Below are 19855 nucleotides of genomic sequence, written 5' to 3' on the forward strand. Positions count from 1 at the left end.
TAGTAGGAAATTAATCATTTAAAGTTTATAAAAATGTTACAAGCATAAACTTTTTAGATAAGGAAGTGAATATAAAAAAAGACCTAGAAAGTGAAAGGTTTAAAAGTGCTATCGAATGGGATAAAATAAGAAAATAGACAACACCAGGTGTTGGCAAGAGTGTGGAGGAACTGGTACATCCAGACACTGCTGATAGCAGTGTAAATTGGTATAACCATGTTGGAAAACTATTTGGAACTATCTACTGAAAGTGAACATGTACTTAATGAGCAGCAATTCCACCCCTAGGTATACACCCAACAGAATGCATGTACATGTTTGCCAAAAGACACGAATGAGAATGTTCATAGCAGTATTATTCAAACAACCAAACCTTGTACCAACCCAAATATCCATCTACAGTAAGAAGGATAATAAATTGTGAAATACTTATACACTTAATATTATACAGCAATGAAAATAAAGAACTAAAATTAAAAGCAATATCATAGATAAATGTCATAAACATAATGTTGAATGAAAGAAGCCATACACAAAACAGTTCATATTTTATTATTCCATTTAAATAATTCAAAACAAGAAAACTAAACTATAGTATTAGAAGTCATGATATTTGTTATATTTGGGCTGGATTTTAAGGGATAATCAGTGTGGCACCTGAGATGCTAACAATGTTTAATTTTTTCATCAAGATGCTGATACCAATATGTTCACTTTCTGAAAATACATTGAGCTGATGTTAAGAATTTGTTCACTTTCTTGTATGTATAATTCAATGAAAATGCTTTTTTTTTTTTTTAAAAAAAAAAAAGGTTACTAGTGGAGATAAGAACTGGGAAAGAAGAAGAGATAAAAAATTGTTGTTTCCATTCTGTTTTCTAACATATTACATTTGTTATCATATGCATGTATTCCTTTGAAAACAATATTTAAAATTATGTATTTTTTTGTTATTTAGCATCAATATAATTAGAGTGTGATAAAACACAATGAAAAGAATACAGAGAAAAGCAACTAATATTTTATTTTATTAAGGTGGTCATCACATCAAATGCCAATGAGAGGAGCAAACACTTCAGGAAAATCAACAACACGCATGGTTTTGGAATGGCATTATGTAAATAATGCAATGGCATAAAATAGAGTTTTCCAAAATGGGACAAAATAAAGTGCAATGGACAAATACATTACAAAAGGGAAATCAGGCTATACCTGAAGGTGGATTATTGTCCGTGATGCTGTCTAATTCTGTATCGGGGGAAATTAGATATGGATGAAACACACTGCATCATGATGAGATCCCTAATTGAATCCAAAGCTATTTCGGAAGATAGTGTTTTCCTCCATTTCCTCGCCAGTGCTTTGGGGAAGAAGATTGGGGAGAACTGGCTTCAAGAATTTGAACTCATTTGACTTGGAATCCTCTGTCAGACACACCTCATACTGGTAGCTCTGGGAAAGGACCCCACTGCCGCTGACATCCACCAGGTGGCCCGGGAAGTGGCCCTCGGGCACCGAGCAGCCACCTAACGAGGCGGCCTTGCCCCTTCCGCACAGCTGCACAGCGACGAACGCCAGCACCGAGAACAGGAAGAGCGACGACACCGACGCCAACGCGATGACCAGGTAGACCGTGAGCGGGTCGGCCTGGGCCGCGTCGGCCGCCGCTTCCGGCAGCGGCAGGTAGGGCTGCGAGAAGCCGTCCACCAGCAGCACGTGCAGCGTGACGCTGGCCGACAGCGGCGGCTCGCCATTGTCCCTGACCTGCACCAGCAGCCTGTGCTTGGCCGCGTCGCGCTCGCCCAGCAGCCGCGCCGTGCGCACCTCGCCGTTGTGCGCCCACACGCTGAACAGCCCGGGCTCCGTGGCCTTGAGCAGCTGGTACGACAGCCAGGCGTTCTGGCCCGAGTCGCCGTCCACCGCCACCACCTTGCTCACCAGGTAGCCCGGCTCGGCCGCCCTGGGCACCAGCTCGGTGCAGGGCGCAGAGCCGTTCTGCAGCGGGTACAGCACGAAGGGCGAGTTGTCGTTGGCGTCCAGCACCAGCACGCGCACCAGCGCCCGGCTGCTCAGCGCCGGCGAGCCGCGGTCGGCGGCGCACACGCCGAACTCCAGCACGCGCAGGGCTTCGTAATCCAGCGCCCTCAGGGCGAACAGCTGCCCGTTGTCCGCGTTGATGGACACCAGGGAGGCCAGGGGCAGCTGCGGGTCGTGGGGCGGCAGCAGCGAGTAGGTGACCTGGGCGTTGGCGCCCGCGTCTCTGTCTGTGGCGCTGACGCCGCCGATGTGCAGGGCGGGGCTGTTGTTCTCGCGGACGAACAGGGTGTAGGAGGTTTGTGTGAAGGCCGGGGCGTTGTCGTTGACGTCGGAGACCAGTACGGTAATATTGTGCTCGGTTTTCAGTCTGGGTGTCCCCAAGTCGGTGACGGTGATGGTGATGTTGTACTCGGATCTAGTCTCTCTGTCCAATGGGCTTTCTGTTACCAGAGTGTAAAAGTTCTTGAATGTTGGTTTCAAGAGAAAAGGGAGATCATTCTGGATGGAGCACACCATCTTGCCATTGTCCCCAGAGTCTGGATCAGAAACACTGAAAACAGCAACTACAATCTCTGGCGAGTTTTCTGGGGTAGAGCTGGTGAGCGTGGACATGGTCAGTTCAGGGGCATTGTCATTCACATCCACCACCTGTATAATTACAGTGCATTTTCCTGAAAGGCCCCCACCGTCTGTTGCTGCAATCTCCACGTTATAATATTGCATAGTCTCGAAATCCAATGCTTTTTTCAGATGAATTTCTCCTGTTATTTCATCTATTACAAATGGTTGAGTAACTTCATCGCCTTGGAATAGAGTGTAAGCTACAGTCCCATATGTTCCTGCATCTAAATCTCTGGCGGAGACCCTGACAACTAAGGAGTTCAGGGGGCTGTTCTCTGGGACCTGTACCTCATAGAGTGACTGTGAAAACTCAGGGGCATTATCATTGATGTCCAAGACTTCAACATGAATGGTAGTCGTCCCAGACCTTGGCGGAGCCCCACCATCCAGTGCCGTGAGCGTTAAACTGAGCTCTGGCTGTTCCTCCCGATCCAGCGCTTTGTCTAGCACCAGTTCTGGGTATTTTCTGCCATCTCCGCGATTATGAGTGACAACATGAAAATGGGAGTTGGGGCTGATTGTGTAGTTCTGAACAGAGTTGCTGCCTATGTCAAAGTCCTGCGCTATTTTCAAAGGAAACACAGTCCCTGGCTGGACGCTCTCTGGGATTTTTAGGAGCATTTGCCTTTCTAGGAACTCTGGAGAATGGTCATTTATATCTGTAAGCTGAAGGTCAGCTTGAAAAAACTGTACTGGGTTTTCCAGTAATAGTTGGAACTGCAGTATACATGGATCTGTCGCCCCACATAACACCTCCCGGTCTAGTTTTTCATATAGAAGCAAACTCCCGGTCTTTATATCAAGCTGCAAGAGCTGCTTGTTTCCTTTGTAATGGATGCGCGCACCCCGAGGGGCCAGTTCCCCCACCCTGAGCCCCAGGTCTTTTGCCAGGTTGGCCACAAAGGAGCCACTTCCTGTTTCTTCTGGCATAGAATACCTAATTGTTTCAGAGCCAGCCTCCCACAAAAGCAACAATAAAGCAAGAAAGATAACTTGCCTTTTCTGTGGCGTTTTTGCTAGCGCAGTCTCCATTGTTCAGACCCTGTTCGAGAAGTGGCAGTTTCTTCAGCTCTGTGTACAATCAACCCAGATGATTTGGTTAAATAACCCCTATTTAGGTCTTTCTGACCGACTTGCACTAGAACGGTGCTCTCTCTGAAGATCTCTGTCCCTAGATCTTACCTAATATGCTTCCTTTTAGGAAGCAGTCAGAGTTCTGATTTCCAGCTTAAGGGCGATCCGGGTAGCCAGAGTCTTTCATTCAAACTCCTAGTCTGCAGCGCCACCAGGCGTTCTTATTTTCTATTGCATAGAGTATTTGCCATTTCATTCCAAATTATAACTCTGGTGTGTTATCAAAACTTTTAAGTCACAGAAGTGCTCCCGATCTGGCTTCCAGTTCTTAATTATTGGAAACTCTAAATAAATATTTGCTGAGTTAACTTTAAGTAAAAGAGTACTTTTCAGAACTAAAATGATATTTTAGTACTTCTCATAAAAGTACCTTTAGAGTATGAAAAGAAACTTTTTCTTGTGGGTTTCTTGTTTGGTTATATTAAAGAAATAAGTGATAATGGATGTTTACAAAAGTTTACAACTTTCCAAAAATAACTTTTATCTTTAAATATAACATATATCAGAAAAAGGCACAAATCATAAGTGTACAACTCAAAGAATTTTTACAAAGTGAATTCCCTCCAATAAGCAGATCTAAATGAAAACTAAAATGTTACCGAAACCCTACAAGCCTCCTCCTATCATTGTCTGGTCATTGCCCTCCCCTCTAAAGGTAAAGACTCTCCTAACTTTTATTTTTACAGAATTGTTTTGTCTTTTTTTGAACTTTTACACAAATGGAGTTATGGAGTGTTTGGCTTCTGTGTTATGACATCTTTCACTTTACATTTCTAAAATTCATCTCTTGCATATTGTTCTATTTTCTTCTCATTGCTTTATACTATTCTATGACTATACTCCAATTTGTTTATCCATTTTTCACTTGATGGACATTGGGGTTTTCCAGTTTGGGGATATTTTGAGTAGTGCTGCTATGAATGTTCTTGTACAAGTCTTTGGTGTCTATGAGTGGATGATGTTTAATATATTCTTAGGAGTTAGACTGCTGTGCATTAAGATGTGCACATATATTTAGCTTTAGCAGATATTGCAAAAGCAGTTTTACCAAAACCAGCAAAGAATGAGAGTTCCTGTTGCTCCATATCCTTGTCAACATTTGATATTGTTAACTTTAACCATTCTGATGAGTGTGTGGTGATATCATATTATAATTTTAATCAGTATTTCCCCAATAGTTAACTGAATGGAGCATATTTTCCACATTTATTGGCCATTAGGGTACATTCTTGTAAAGTGTCTGAAAGGTTTTTTTTGGTCTATTTCTCTATTTAGGATATTTGCCTTTTTTTTTTCTTATCCATCTCTAGAAGCTCCTAATATATTCTGGATATATGTACTTCTTCAGAAATATGTAGTGCAAATATCTTCTCCCACTCTATGGCTTGGGATTTAACTCTTATGGTATCTTTGATGAACAAAACTTCTTAAACTTTAATTTAGTCTACTAATTTGTCAATATTTCTCAATAGTTATGGCTAGCATTCTTTGTGTTTTCTTTAAATCTTTCCATAACCCAAGGTCACGAAAATAATTCTTGTATAGGGTTTTTCAAAATTAATCATTTTTCACATTTAGAGACATAATCCTTTTGAATTTTTCTCATGAATGAGGTTAGGGTCAAAATTATTTTTTATATAAATATTCAAATGATTTTGCACCATCTATTGAAAAGATGATCCATTTCCCATTGTTTCTAAAATATCACTTTGTAGTAAATCAGGTAACCATAGGTCTGTTTACGACTCTTTTTTTGCCCCTATTTTTCTCTTTGTTTATCCTGCAGGAATATATTGTCTTAATTACTTGAGCTTTATAATAGGATTATTATCTGGTAGATAAGTCCTCTAGTTTAATTCTTTTTCTTCAAGATTGTTTTGGTTATTATAGTCCCTTTGTACTTTCATATAAACTTTAGATTCAGTTTGCCAATTTTCATAAAGAAATCTGCTGAAATTTTGGTTAGGATTTTATTACATCTATAGATTGATTGTGGAGAATTGACATAATTCCCAACATTGAATCTTCCAACTAGTGAATATTATATATCCCTCTACTTAAGATATTTGGCCTCTATTCTCTATTTTTGTTTTGCAAGACTATATTGGCCTATTTTTAATAAGGTATGCATTTTGTGGAAGTTATCCAACTAATGTTTACTACTAAATTCTAATCATTGAATTTCAAAATATTGTCCTATTCTACACCAGTCTGGTAGTGATCTCTAGATGATAAAGAATGATCCATGCTTTATGAATATACACAATGATTCATAAAGTAATACACAGGTAATTAATAAATTTACTACATAAATTCATAAAGATGGGTTCTAGTTATTTATTTAGACAGTCTCATTTGGTTGATTATACAAATTGGACTTTCTTGGCATAAACAGAAAAAGTGAACTTGCATTTTTGCAGCATTGAACTATATTGGTGAAAATGTCAATCAGATTTCTTGTTATTATACATAAAAGCCATTTAATTTAAATAACTAATAATAAATGGAGAAGTCATTAAAGTTGACTATCATATTTATGTCATATATATTTGCTTGTGTTTAATTTTGTTCTCATTTTATCGCTTTCTTATTTCAATTTTTTCAATTGGATGAAAGCTAAAAAGCTGTTTCAATAATAACTTAAACAGTAAGTCATTCTCCTTTTTTCGTTTTATTATATCCTTATGATAAAAAAATAATTCAGGGAAAAATGCAAGTAAATTCTAGTAGAATGACACTTGAGATTTCAAAATAAATATTTAGATTATAAAGCAAGCTCTTTAACTGCTCATGTTGTGCTAAAAGTTCAACTAAGTGGTCTTATAGTCCTAGTCACAAAGTTAGGTGGAAATAACATGATCAGCTTATTTCACTTATTGAACACAACAGAAGACAATTATAATTCAGATAAGTTTGTTTCTTATTTAATTTCTATTTCCATTTTTTAATGTCCTAAAGAACAAAATAATGCTTATTTCTTACAATTAAAAGTTCAGCATAATTGTAAACTTACACAAAATACTTGAAAACTACATTGAAGAACAAAAGATAATTTGGACGTCAAAAATAAATCCTTATTTTGTTGATAAAATCTATCTAAGTCTGCAAAGTAACTTAAAATGAAAATCTGATATCACCTGATAATTAGACTTAAACAGAACAACTAAATTCAAAAGAAATTATCTGATTCTTTGAACAGTAGGGAGAAGATGCAGAAAAACCAAGAGAAACATACATTAAACTACATTTGAACTTCTATTTATAGAGCAAAAGGAAGGACAAGGAAGTATATGATGCCCTCTACATCTTAAATCTTATAAAAGGATTTGGATTTAAGATTCTGAGATTATTGTAAAAAGGTTTTACCAAGAAGCCACTTAGTTTTATTTAGTGAAAGTGATGCTAAATTATATAAAATTTTCTCATTAATTATTAAGTACAGATGAGAATTTTTTAAAGATTTAACATTAATGAGTATTTATAGAATACTTACAATGTGCTAGGTAGGTAGTAACCAAATAAATTTTAAAATCTCTAGCATATATGGTGCTCACAATGGGAGGTCACAATTTTAGTGTATTAATATTTTAATGAGGTGCATGTTTATGTACAATTTGAGAGAAACAAGTATGCTAAGTTATATGCTCATGGTTGGTTATTCAGGCTCCTAGCCTGATAGAATAGTCAATAAGAAAGGCCTAGGTAGTTATAAAGAATTTCAAACACTGGTCTTGCAAAGATTAAGCTATATAATAAAGACAAAAATCAAAAATATATAGAAATGCAAAATTACATAAAAGTTTTTAAATGTTTCATTAAAAAGACATTAATTAAAAATTGATTTAAACAAAAATTCTTCTTATACTACTTGAGTAATTTATAGCTATGGAAAGATAAATAACTATGATAAAGCCAAATATGGAGAAAATACACATTCAGTATTCAGTATAATTAAAGGCCAAGTCCAATGAATATTAATAAAAGAAAGAAATTTAGCAAAATCAGGGACATAGATTGGTTTGGAATAGAGATATACAGAATTAGACATAAATACAATTTTTTAAAAGAAAGGTGTTGTAATGAGAGTTTTGCCAAAATTAAGGAGACGCTCACTTAACCAAATACAATACTTAACTGAACACAAAGCTATTCCTACAATTGGGGTTTTCTTTAATTTCTCTCTCAGTGCCTTGAACCAAAAGGTTGGGGAATATTGGCTTCAGGAACTTGAACTCACCAGTCCCAGGGTCTCCCGTCAGACACACCTCATATTGGTAGCTCTGGGAAAGGGTTCCACTGCCGCTGACGTCCACCAGGTGGCCCGGGAAGTGGCTCTCGGGCACCGAGCAGCCACCCAAAGAGGCGCTTCTGCCCCTCCTGCACAGCCGCACCGCGACGAACGCCAGCACCAAGAACAGGAAGAGCGACGACACCGACGCCAACGCGATGACCAGGTAGACCGTGAGCGGGTCGGCCTGGGCCGCGTCGGCCGCCGCTTCCGGCAGCGGCAGGTAGGGCTGCGAGAAGCCGTCCACCAGCAGCACGTGCAGCGTGACGCTGGCCGACAGCGGCGGCTCGCCATTGTCCCTGACCTGCACCAGCAGCCTGTGCTTGGCCGCGTCGCGCTCGCTCAGCAGCCGCGCCGTGCGCACCTCGCCGTTGTGCGCCCACACGCTGAACAGCCCGGGCTCCGTGGCCTTGAGCAGCTGGTACGACAGCCAGGCGTTCTGGCCCGAGTCGCCGTCCACCGCCACCACCTTGCTCACCAGGTAGCCCGGCTCGGCCGCCCTGGGCACCAGCTCGGTGCAGGGCGCAGAGCCGTTCTGCAGCGGGTACAGCACGAAGGGCGAGTTGTCGTTGGCGTCCAGCACCAGCACGCGCACCAGCCCCTGGCTGCTCAGCGCCGGCGAGCCGCGGTCGGCGGCGCGCACGCCGAACTCCAGCACGCGCAGGGCCTCGTAATCCAGCGCCCTCAGGGCGAACAGCTGCCCGTTGTCCGCGTTGATGGACACCAGGGAGGCCAGGGGCAGCTGCGGGTCGTGGGGCGGCAGCAGCGAGTAGGTGACCTGGGCGTTGGCGCCCGCGTCTCTGTCGGTGGCGCTGACGCCGCCGATGTGCAGGGCGGGGCTGTTGTTCTCGCGGACGAACAGCGTGTAGGAGGTTTGGTTGAAGGCCGGGGCGTTGTCGTTGACGTCGGAGACCAGTACGGTAATGTTGTGCTTGGTTTTCAGTCTGGGTGTCCCCAAGTCGGTGACGGTGATGGTGATGTTGTACTCGGCTCTGCTCTCTCTGTCCAATGGACCTTCTGTTACCAGAGTGTAGAAATTCTTGAAAGTCGGTTTTAGAATGAATGGCAAATAATCTGGAATAGAGCAAATCATTTTTCCATTGTCTCCAGAGTCTCTGTCTCGAATACGGAAGAGCGCGACTACGGTTTCAGGTGCATTTTCTGGGATAAAGCTGGTGAGTGAAGACATGGTCAGTTCAGGGGCATTGTCGTTCACATCCACGACCTCTATATCTACAGTGCCTTTCCCAGAAAGGCCTCCTCCATCTGTAGCCTCAATTTCCACATGGTAAGTTTTAATTTGTTCAAAATCCAATTTCTTTGTCAGTCGGATTTCCCCTGTGACCTCATTCAATGAAAAAGTTTGTTTAATTTCATCTGATGCTTGGAACAAGCCATAGGAAACACTCCCGAAGTTTCCAGCATCTGCATCCCTAGCTAAGACACTAAGTAATGGGGAGTCTACGGGGCTGTTTTCCAGAACCTGCACCTCATATGGGGTTTGCACAAATTCAGGAGCATTGTCATTGATGTCCATGATCAGGATTTGCAAGGTAATGGTGCCAGACCTAGGTGGAGACCCACCATCCAGCGCCATGAGGGTTAAGCTGAACTCAGACTGCTCTTCTCGATCCAGCGCTTTGTCCTGTACCAAATCTGGATATTTCTTACCCTCGCTATGATTTCGAGTAAGAATGTGAAAATGAGAATTGGGGCTTATAGTGTATTTTTGAAGACCATTACTGCCCACATCCAAATCCTGAGCTAATTTCAAAGGAAAAATAGTCCCTGGTTGACTGTTTTCCGGTATTTTCAAGAGCATTTCCTTAGTCGGAAATATTGGGGAGTGGTCATTTATGTCCTGGATTGATAATTCTCCTTCAAAAAACTGTACTGGCGTTTCCAGGAACACCTGGAAATGCAGTATACACGGTTCAATGGGGCCACATAGCTCTTCCCGGTCTAGTTTCTCCCTCAAAAGCAAATCTCCAGTCTGACGATCCAGCTGCAAGCGCTGCTTGTCATCATCAGACACCACCCGGGCCGACCTGGCGGCTAGTTCCCCTATTCCCAGGCCCAGGTCCTTGGCCAGATGGGCTTCAAAGGAGCTGCTCTCTGTTTCTTCCAGCACAGAATAACGAATAGGCTCCAGGCGAGCCTGAGACAAGAACACCATCATAATAAAGGCCATCATCACTTGCCTGTTCGGTTGAATTCTCTCTAGCGTCTCCATGTTGGAGTCCGGGTGCTTAAATCCAATCTTTTCAGCAACCACAAAAAGACTTGAGATTGTCAATTCCGATTTTTTGTTTGGTGGAATCCTCACAAAGTTGCTTTAAATCTTAAATTCATTTATCATAGTGCTGCCCATACTCGTCGGAAACCCAGTACTCTGGCAAAGCTTCTGTGCGTCTGATTCCGTTTTGCAGCGAAGGAATACGCGAGCTTTTTAGGGCTTATTCACAATCTTAGCCTGCAGCGCCACCCTGCGTCTTGATTGAAAAATTGATATTCTCAAGTCAAAGCATATTTTGGAAGTGTCCAAAAGTAATTCATTTTTTTGAAGGGTATAGAACTTTTACAAACTGTTATTCCATTGAATTGCATAATTTATAAGGTTATAGCATTACATTGCATGAGCTAGAATAATTGTGAGCACAAAACAAGAGGGTATCTTGGCCTCACTACACCCTAATCAGTGGAACTTCAAAAAACTCTATTTCCCCTTTGCATAATCTAACGAGGGGGGACAAACTCTTATAAAATTACAATTCATAATAGTTATGTCTGTTTATTTCCAAGTTTGTGAGAAATTTATAATGATGCAAAAGGTTTTTAAGGTGTTCTGTACCACACGGTCTCAGGAGACTATTTTTCAAAGGAAAGGTTCTATTTTCCCTCACTAGTGTGCAAATAATACCGTTGAAAGAAGAGTCATCTTGCTTTGTTATAAGTCCTTTTACAGTATGAAGCCACATTAAATTTAGAAGGTAGTCAAATAGTGTTAGAATCATATTCTTAGAACTGGAAAGGAGATGAAAGGAAGTTTTACAGATAAAGAAACAAACTCAGAGGTGATAGGACTTGATTATTCTACTGGCTATTATCAGAATAATATCAAGACAAAACCAAATGCATACAATCATAGAATTTTGTTAAGATAAAAAGCTTTAAGCTTAAGCTTCTTTAACTAGATAGATACCTATATTTTATAATGAGTTTGAGTCTTAACACATCCATTCCTTGTGTCTCAGATATCATATTTTTTGAACAGATGATTTTGGGGAAAACAAGAAGACCTGATTTAAAACATTTTAATTGGTAAGAAAAGGGTGCCTCAGGCTTTGTGTACTCATATATGATGAAGAGAAGAGACTTGTTTATAAAATGGATTCTAGCACATTATACAGCTATTGTGATTATCCTGATGTAGTAGGGTAACTGAGATACAGTTAACCAACTTATTGGTTACAATTAGTATAATGAACGGAATACATTTGTCTTGGTGCATATGGGATATCCTCTTCTAAAATATCTTATAATTAAATTTAATTAATTCACTTAATAAATTATAGTTTATAATTCATGTTAAATGAATTATTCTTAAGTGTGTCAATAATCTTAGATTCTAGGAAGTATTAGGAAAAAATATTTTTGAAAGAAAACTGGATTATAGTAGTTATTCAATAAATATCAGTTGAATACATTAATTAATCTACTTTAATTATTGTTTCTACCAACATATGAAGATTATTGTCAGATCATACATTCAGCCATGAACATGTTTGAAACTGAATATAGAATTCTGAGAGATGAGGGTATATACTTGCTAAGTACTATTTAATTAAATTTACCTTGAATCAGTTTGATTAATTGCTTCCTGTAAGAGATATAGCAGTGGCAATAATAATATTAATACGTTTTAGAATTTTCTTTCACATTTAAGGCAAATCAGAGCAGATATACTATGTATCAACATTAAGTAAAATAAAAAACACACTTTACTGAAAAGGACAAAAGGAATATTATTTAAGATATAAATGAAAAACAAATCTTCTGGAAAAAATAAAGAGCAAATTGCTCATAATACAGTAACTAAGTTCTAGTTAGATTCAAGTTAAAGAGTTCAGAACAAAATTCAAACTATATTTTATTTACTTATTCCTATATGCTGAGATAGAAGTAGTGTTGCAAATCAGCCTTTTCAGTTTCTTTTGTCAATCCAAAGCAAATGAAACCTACATGCTATTAACATATGTGTGCCACTATATGCCAGATACTATTCTAAGCATTTTATGTATAGTAATTAATTCATTTTATCCCCCAAACAACCTTATGAGGCACTCTTATTATCTACATTTTGAAGATGAAGAAATTAAAACACAGAGTTTAAATAGCCTTCCCACAGTCACACGCCATGTGAAACAGCAGAGCTGTATTCAGACTGTTACAGTGTGGCTCCAGAATTCACTATCTCATCTATTGAGTGGAATTGGAGAGGTAAACATTTTAGATCATTTAGATCCAAACTTCAGCCTTACCTTGGGTACATAGATCTCATAAGTGAAATATATTAGTATTCAAGTTTTCAATTAAGAACATTTAAAATGGTTTATCTTCCAATGAAGTTAAAAAAATTAAGAGTGACATATATAATAAATTTTAGGGTTAATTTGCCAATTTCTGCAAAAAAAAATGGTTGGGATTGTGATAGAGATCACATTGGATATGTACACCAGTTTGAGGGTATCACCATCTTAACAAATCTCCCAATCCATGAACACTTTCCACTTACTTAGGTCTTCATTATTTTTAATTTCTTTCAATGTTGGTTTGTAGTATTCAGTGTACAGGTCTTGCACTTATTCTGTTAAATTTGTTCCTAAGTATTTTATTCTTTTTGATGTGATCATAAATGGAATTGTTTTCATTTCTTTTTTGGGTTGTCTAAAATACAGAAATACTAATTGATTTTTGTATATTGATCTTGTATCTTCCAACCTCAATGAACTCATTTATCAATTTTAGTAGGTATTCTTTTTGCGTGTGGATTCCTTAGGATTTTCTTTATGTACAATCATATCCTCTGCAAATATACTTTTACTTCTTCATTTTCAGTATGAATTATTTTATTTTTCTTGCCTAATTGCCCTGGCTAGAACTTTCAATGCAAGGGAGGTGGGAGGGGACATCCTTGTTTTGTTCCTGATCTCAGGAGTTTCAGTCTTTCATCATTAAATATGAAGTTAGCTCTGGGTTTTTATAGTTGCCCTTTATCAAGTTGAGTACATAATCTGTTATTCCTAGTATGTTGAGGGTTTTTATCATGAAAAAGTGTTGGATTTCATAAAGAAAAAAAATTCTTCATTCATTGAGAAGAATATGGAGAGAATTTAAAAGTATAAATACTTAATTTTCTAAATCAAAAAAGAAGGAAATAGCAATTGTGGGGGAAAAAACCCACAAATTGTGAAAACCTGCCAAATAGAAATTTTGAAAAAGAAAACTATAGTTAGTCAAACAAAGAAAAATTCAGCATCTTGGATGAATCTCAAGTTTGGACCTAGGAAGTATCAGAACATCAAAATAAAACATCTAAAAGAGAGTAAAGAAGTTTATAGATAAAAGAATGAGAACTAGACAGATATCACTTTTTCATCAACAGTGTTGAATACCAAAATAGCAGGACAGTTACTTTAAAATTAAAAAATCCACGGTCAAGCAAACCATTGGTTAAGATTATGAGTATTAGAAATAAAAATAACTCTAAATTAAGACTAATAGATTTCCAGCTTTAAAACATAAAAAATCTACTTTAAGAAGCAAAAGACTCCCAGAATAGAGTAGTGGAATGTGTAGAAGAGCTGTCATTTTATTAAAAGTCCTCATTTGCAAGGAAGCCATATTTAAGGATTGAGGAAGATTTATAAACAATAATGAATGAAAGTAAACATTGTCTTTTCTCTGATTAAGAATTCATGCATTTAGTTCTCAGTTATATAAAATGACACCATTTATAACTACACATAATGTATGAAGGGATATCGATCTTAAATTCCTTTCTCTTTGGGGAACTTTGAAAATCTCTGAGAATCTTCAGTTCTGTTTTTTCTAGTCATCAGTATTCAAATAAATTGCCTTTGAGAATGAGAAAATGTCTATGAGAAAACTTATTTTTTCTTCATTAGTTTCTCTAATTGGAAATTAAATATTTTGTTACCTAAAAATAAGTTTTTCTGTTTACTCAAAATAGCCATAAAATGTGATGTTTTGGTTGCCTATTTTTATTTGTAGCTCATTTAGACTTTTACAGTGGTTTTGCTCTCTCTTTATAACTTCCTATTCTTGTACATGTTCTTTTAATTACACTGTAGGAGGAAGAATGCTGATGTGAATTAAGTGTTTATCCTAGAAGGACCATCCATAATTCTAAATCATGTCAAATTGAAATCTGAAAAATGAAAGTAAGATAGGAAACAAAGAAAACATTTCCCTCATATAATGATATATAATGCCAAGTAGATTTTAATGTTTAAAAAGTAGGATTGGATGGGACACCACTTATACCATAAAGCATTTAGAGGTCATATATACATGTACTTCCTTGAAATTAAAAAAGGCCCTCGGATTGATAACACTTAAATCTCAAAATTTACTAAATTGTTATCCCACCAGATGCTTTACTCAACAATATTTTCATTCCAAATAGAAAAGCACAATGAGTTGTTCAAAATGCCTTAATTTAATTTTTTTTCCTCAGTCATGAATACACTAAGCAAATCTAAGAGTAAATTGCCCTATTAGCCTATATTTTTGCCTACTTTTGGCCAATTTAAGTATATACAATATTGAAATACTAATTGGAAATGTCAAAAAGAAAAGGAATTAAATGTATTACTTTCATTTGGATACTATGACCCTAGAAAGATGGGGCACCTTAAAATGGTACATCTTAAAGAAAACATATTCTTACCTACAAAGTTCATTAACCATAGACAAAGTTGCTTTAGGAATATTATAAAGAACATTATCTGACTATATCAACAAAACAATTTATGGGATTGGTGGTTAGGAACTCTCAACATTGCTTTGGATATAGAATTCGAAGTGAGTTCCTTAAAATACACCTATTTGAAATCACCATTAAAGATAACGAATTTATTTTTACTCACCTATTAGAAAAAAAGGAGACATAAAGATTGAATTTGTTGCAAACAACACTCTGTGGCAGATGATAAACTGAAACAACTTGAGCTTGCTATAGCTAGAAAGTCTAACCTATTCCAATGCTTTCTCCTCCTTGAGAAAAGCCATTATATAGACATAAACAGTGTTAATAAAAAAACTGCATCACTAAGACAGGAAGCAAATGAAAAGCAGAGAATATGCAAAGGTCAACTAAGTAAACAGAAAGTAAAATTAATGAATAACAAAATGTGATGTCAATTAAAGATTCTTGGTTAAAAAAATCATGGCTAAACAACTATTTTTTTAAATTTTTCAATTAATGAACCCTAAGCTACTCTTGCAGTTGGAGTATTGCGCTAGTCATGCTCGGCGTCTTGAACCAGACCATTGGGGAGAATAGGCTTCAGAAACTTGAACTCGCTAGTACCTGAACCTCCCATCAGACACACCTCATACTGGTAGCTCTGGGACAAGGTCCCGCTGCCACTGACGTCCACCAGGTGGCCCGGAAAGTGACCCTCGGGCACCGAGCAGCCACCCAAAGAGGCGCTTCTGCCCCTCTTGCACAGCCGTACCGCGACGAACGCCAGCACCGAGAACAGGAAGAGCGACGACACCGACGCCAACGCGATGACCAGGTAGACCGTGAGCGGGTCGGCCTGGGCCGCGTCGGCCGCCGCTTCCGGCAGCGGCAGGTAGGGCTGCGAGAAGCCGTCCACCAGCAGCACGTGCAGCGTGATGCTGGCCGACAGCGGCGGCTCGCCATTGTCCCTGACCTGCACCAGCAGCCTGTGCTTGGCCGCGTCGCGCTCGCTCAGCAGCCGCGCCGTGCGCACCTCGCCGTTGTGCGCCCACACGCTGAACAGCCCGGGCTCCGTGGCCTTGAGCAGCTGGTACGACAGCCAGGCGTTCTGGCCCGAGTCGCCGTCCACCGCCACCACCTTGCTCACCAGGTAGCCCGGCTCGGCCGCCCTGGGCACCAGCTCGGTGCAGGGCGCAGAGCCGTTCTGCAGCGGGTACAGCACGAAGGGCGAGTTGTCGTTGGCATCCAGCACCAGCACGCGCACCAGCGCCCGGCTGCTCAGCGCCGGCGAGCCGCGGTCGGCGGCGCGCACGCCGAACTCCAGCACGCGCAGGGCCTCGTAATCCAGCGCCCTCAGGGCGAACAGCTGCCCGTTGTCCGCGTTGATGGACACCAGGGAGGCCAGGGGCAGCTGCGGGTCGTGGGGCGGCAGCAGCGAGTAGATGACCTGGGCGTTGGCGCCCGCGTCTCTGTCTGTGGCGCTGACGCTGCCGATGTGCAGGGCGGGGCTGTTGTTCTCGCGGACGAACAGGGTGTAGGAGGTTTGTGTGAAGGCTGGAGCGTTGTCGTTGACGTCGGAGACCAGTACGGTAATATTGTGCTCGGTTTTCAGTCTGGGTGTCCCCAAATCGGTGACGGTGATGGTGATGTTGTACTCGGATCTAGTCTCTCTGTCCAGTGCTTCTTCCGACACTAGGGTGTAAAAATTCTCTACCGACGGTTTCAGGATGAACGGGAGATTGTTCTCAATGGAACACACCATTCTCCCATTGTCTCCAGAATCTAGATCGGAAACACTGAAAATGGCCACCACGGTCTCTAGCGAGTTTTCCGGGATAGGGCTGGTAATTGATGACAAGGTCAGTTCCGGTGGGTTGTCGTTCACATCGACCACCTGAATTATCACTGTTGATTTTCCCGACAGACCTCCACCATCCTTGGCTTCTATGTCGACTTCATAGCTCTTAATTGCCTCAAAATTCAAATATTTGACTATCTGGATATCACCAGTAATTGGATTTAGTTGAAAAGTTTTGTGAATTTCTTCAGAAGCATGAAAAAATGAATATGATATTGTTCCAAAATTTCCCGTATCTAAATCAGAAGCTGAGACAGTGACAATAACAGAGTTAACGGGGCTGTTCTCTAGAACGTCAACCTCATAGAGCGACTGTGTAAATTCTGGGGCGTTGTCATTTATGTCTAAGACCAGGATGTGGATCTGGACGGTCCCAGACCGGGGTGGAGTCCCGCCATCCAGCGCCATAAGCGTTAAACTGAGTTCAGGCTGCTCCTCACGGTCCAGCGCTTGGTCCAGCACTAGTTCTGGGTACCTCCTTCCATCCCTACGACTGTTTGTGAGAACGTGGAAATGGGAATTTGGAGTGATCGTGTAGTTTTGGAGGCTGTTTCTTCCCACATCCAAGTCCTCAGCATTTCCCAAAGGAATAATGGTTCCTGGTGGAGTGCTTTCTGGAATTTTCAGCTGCATTTCATTTTCAAAGAATATCGGAGAATGGTCATTGACATCTACGACCTGGAGCTCATTTGGAATAAACTGCAAAGGGTTTTGCAGTAAAATCTGAAAATGCAGTATACATGGCTCTGTGGGGCCGCATAGCTCCTCCCGGTCCAATTTCTCACGCAGTAGCAAATCACCAGTCTGAAGATCGAGCTGAAAATGCTGTTTGTTTCCTTTAGACACAACTTGGGCTCCTCTCATGGTCAGTTCCCCTACACTCAGCCCCAGATCCTTTGCTAGGTTTGTTATTAAAAATCCCCTCTCTTTTTCCTCAGCCACAGAGTAGCGTCTCGATTCGGACCCAGCCAGCGACCCACCCAGAAAAACAAAGAAAAACAGGACTTGCCTTTGTCTAAGAAATCGCTTCCCTCCAGCCTCCATTTCACTTTCTGCCATGTCTTTCCAAGAAATTTTGCCAAGCTGAACCTCCAACGTCGCTGGGAAATGTCGTCTTTTGCCTTCCAGCCTTTGAAGAATGTCTAGAAAATAATCCCTTTTAGGACTCAGATTTGCTTGCTTGAAAATCCGCCCATGCTCACAACCCGTAGTTTACTTCTTTGGATCCGTGCGTTACCAAGTACTCGCAGTGGCTGTCGTTTAATTCTCCTTCTTAGTCAACAGCGCCACCATGCGTTCGCTAGCACTTTCAAACTCTTGGAGAAGGGTTTTTTTGTTTTTGTTTTTTCTTGTTTGGAGTTCTTTTTTGTTTTGATATTTTTAATCGCTTATTCCCCTTAGAATACCCAATTGACACTACTGAAGGAGTTTCTTGTGTTATTCGAGTTATATAAACACAACGCAGCGAAATTAAATGTGCTGTCATCTACAAGAAGTGATTGTCCCTGGCAAAGTCCTCATTTATATGGTTTTTTGGGAAGAGGACACCTGCTAGGGCTACTCCCGGCATCTGTAATTATGACACATAATTTAAAAAAATTTTCTCTATATGATGACATGTTTCACTATCCTGTTTGTTTTTATCTTCCAGATTTTGTAAAGTGTGTACAAGTTCCTTTTACAATCAGAAAAAAAAATTCTATGAACAGATGACCTCGTGCAAGGTGATATAACATATAATAGATCATGTCAGGGGTATACCTGGAGACCACAAATGCCTCATTTCTTCCACAATTTTACACTCAAGGAAAACAGGGCTTTCTCTTCTTACTGCACAGTAATTTTACAATTATTGGTTTCATCTGTGCTGTGTTAACTGTTTCATCAGTATAACTGCATTTCACCTGTGGAAACATGCTTGTTGAGTTTGTAGAAGATAGGCATATAGTGGTAACAAGGCAGAAATATATATCTTATACAGTTTTCTATACGATAGGGTAAATGGATTTTAAATAAATGTTCAAATGAAGTGTGAAAAGTGCTATATATGTACCGAATGCACTTGAAAGTAAGCAAAAGGAGGACCTAACATAATGGGAGGTGAGAAAGTTTCCCCAAAGACGTGTCATTTAATCTGGAACATGAAGGATGAAAAGTTTGCCAGGCTATAAGTCTGTAAAATGGGAAAAATCTGTATATGAGAAGCCAGTATGTAAAGGCCCTGGGATAGTAAAGCATAGCTATTCTAGATAATGAAGGAAGGGTAGCGTATCCAAAACTCAGTGTCTCAAGAGTAAGTGGGAAGAGAAGGCTGGAGAGGTAAACTGCGGGCAAATAATGGGTGCTTGGATTTTTTTCTAAGAATAAAAGGAAGCTATTGCAAGATTTTAGACAGAGAAATGCAATAACACAAATATGTGTTTAAAATACCTTCTTCAGGAATTATCAGGAATGGTACATGAAGCCTCATCTATTAACTTTCTGCTTAATATTAGTAATACTTAAAAGAATAGCAAATACACTTCCCTGTTTTTATATTATCTTATTTGATCATAAGGTATTAAAATAACTGTTATTATAATTTTGCATGGAGAGAAATTATGTGACTGATCCAAGATCCTACAGGTGACAAGTGGTTAAGCAGAGTGCTCTACACACTCTGTATTCTACACTACTGCTGACCTCAAAATCATACATTTAAAATTTATGTTATAATTTAAATCATATAGATCATTCAAATATACATTAAATAACATAAAATTCAAAGACAAGCTGAAGAACATTAAGAATTAAAATTTAGGTTTAATGTATGGATCAGAAATTGAGCTGAAAAAAATAGTTGGATTAATTATTTAGATAATTCTAGAAGGAAATTTAAATTATAAAATTAAAAACACAACTTCCCCATTTGTATTCCTTAATGCTA

At 39.7% G+C, this 19855-nt stretch overlaps 2 protein-coding genes and 1 non-coding gene across 3 annotated transcripts; 1 reads left to right on the forward strand and 2 right to left on the reverse strand.

Moving 5' to 3' along the window:
- Positions 1–1302: 1302 nt before the first annotated feature.
- Positions 1303–11590, reverse strand: LOC107499703 (protein dachsous). The gene is made up of 2 exons (XM_016124177.2): positions 7926–11590; positions 1303–3693 (listed from the first exon to the last, which is right to left on the reverse strand). The coding sequence occupies exons 1-2, from the start codon at positions 10311–10313 to the stop codon at positions 1303–1305; spliced, it is 4779 nt and encodes a 1592-aa protein (XP_015979663.2). The 5' UTR covers positions 10314–11590.
- A 2992-nt stretch (positions 11591–14582) lies between these two features.
- Positions 14583–19616, reverse strand: PCDHB3 (protocadherin beta 3). Its single transcript, XM_036224657.1, has one exon. The coding sequence runs from the start codon at positions 17986–17988 to the stop codon at positions 15625–15627; it is 2364 nt and encodes a 787-aa protein (XP_036080550.1). The 5' UTR covers positions 17989–19616; the 3' UTR covers positions 14583–15624.
- Positions 15293–15412, forward strand: LOC118605874. Its single transcript, XR_004952272.1, has one exon. It is a non-coding gene; the product is annotated as a small nucleolar RNA SNORA28 (small nucleolar RNA).
- Positions 19617–19855: the final 239 nt, after the last annotated feature.

This window comes from Rousettus aegyptiacus, unplaced genomic scaffold (assembly GCF_014176215.1).
Source record: "Rousettus aegyptiacus isolate mRouAeg1 unplaced genomic scaffold, mRouAeg1.p scaffold_m13_p_7, whole genome shotgun sequence".
NCBI classification, from domain to species: domain Eukaryota; kingdom Metazoa; phylum Chordata; class Mammalia; order Chiroptera; family Pteropodidae; genus Rousettus; species Rousettus aegyptiacus.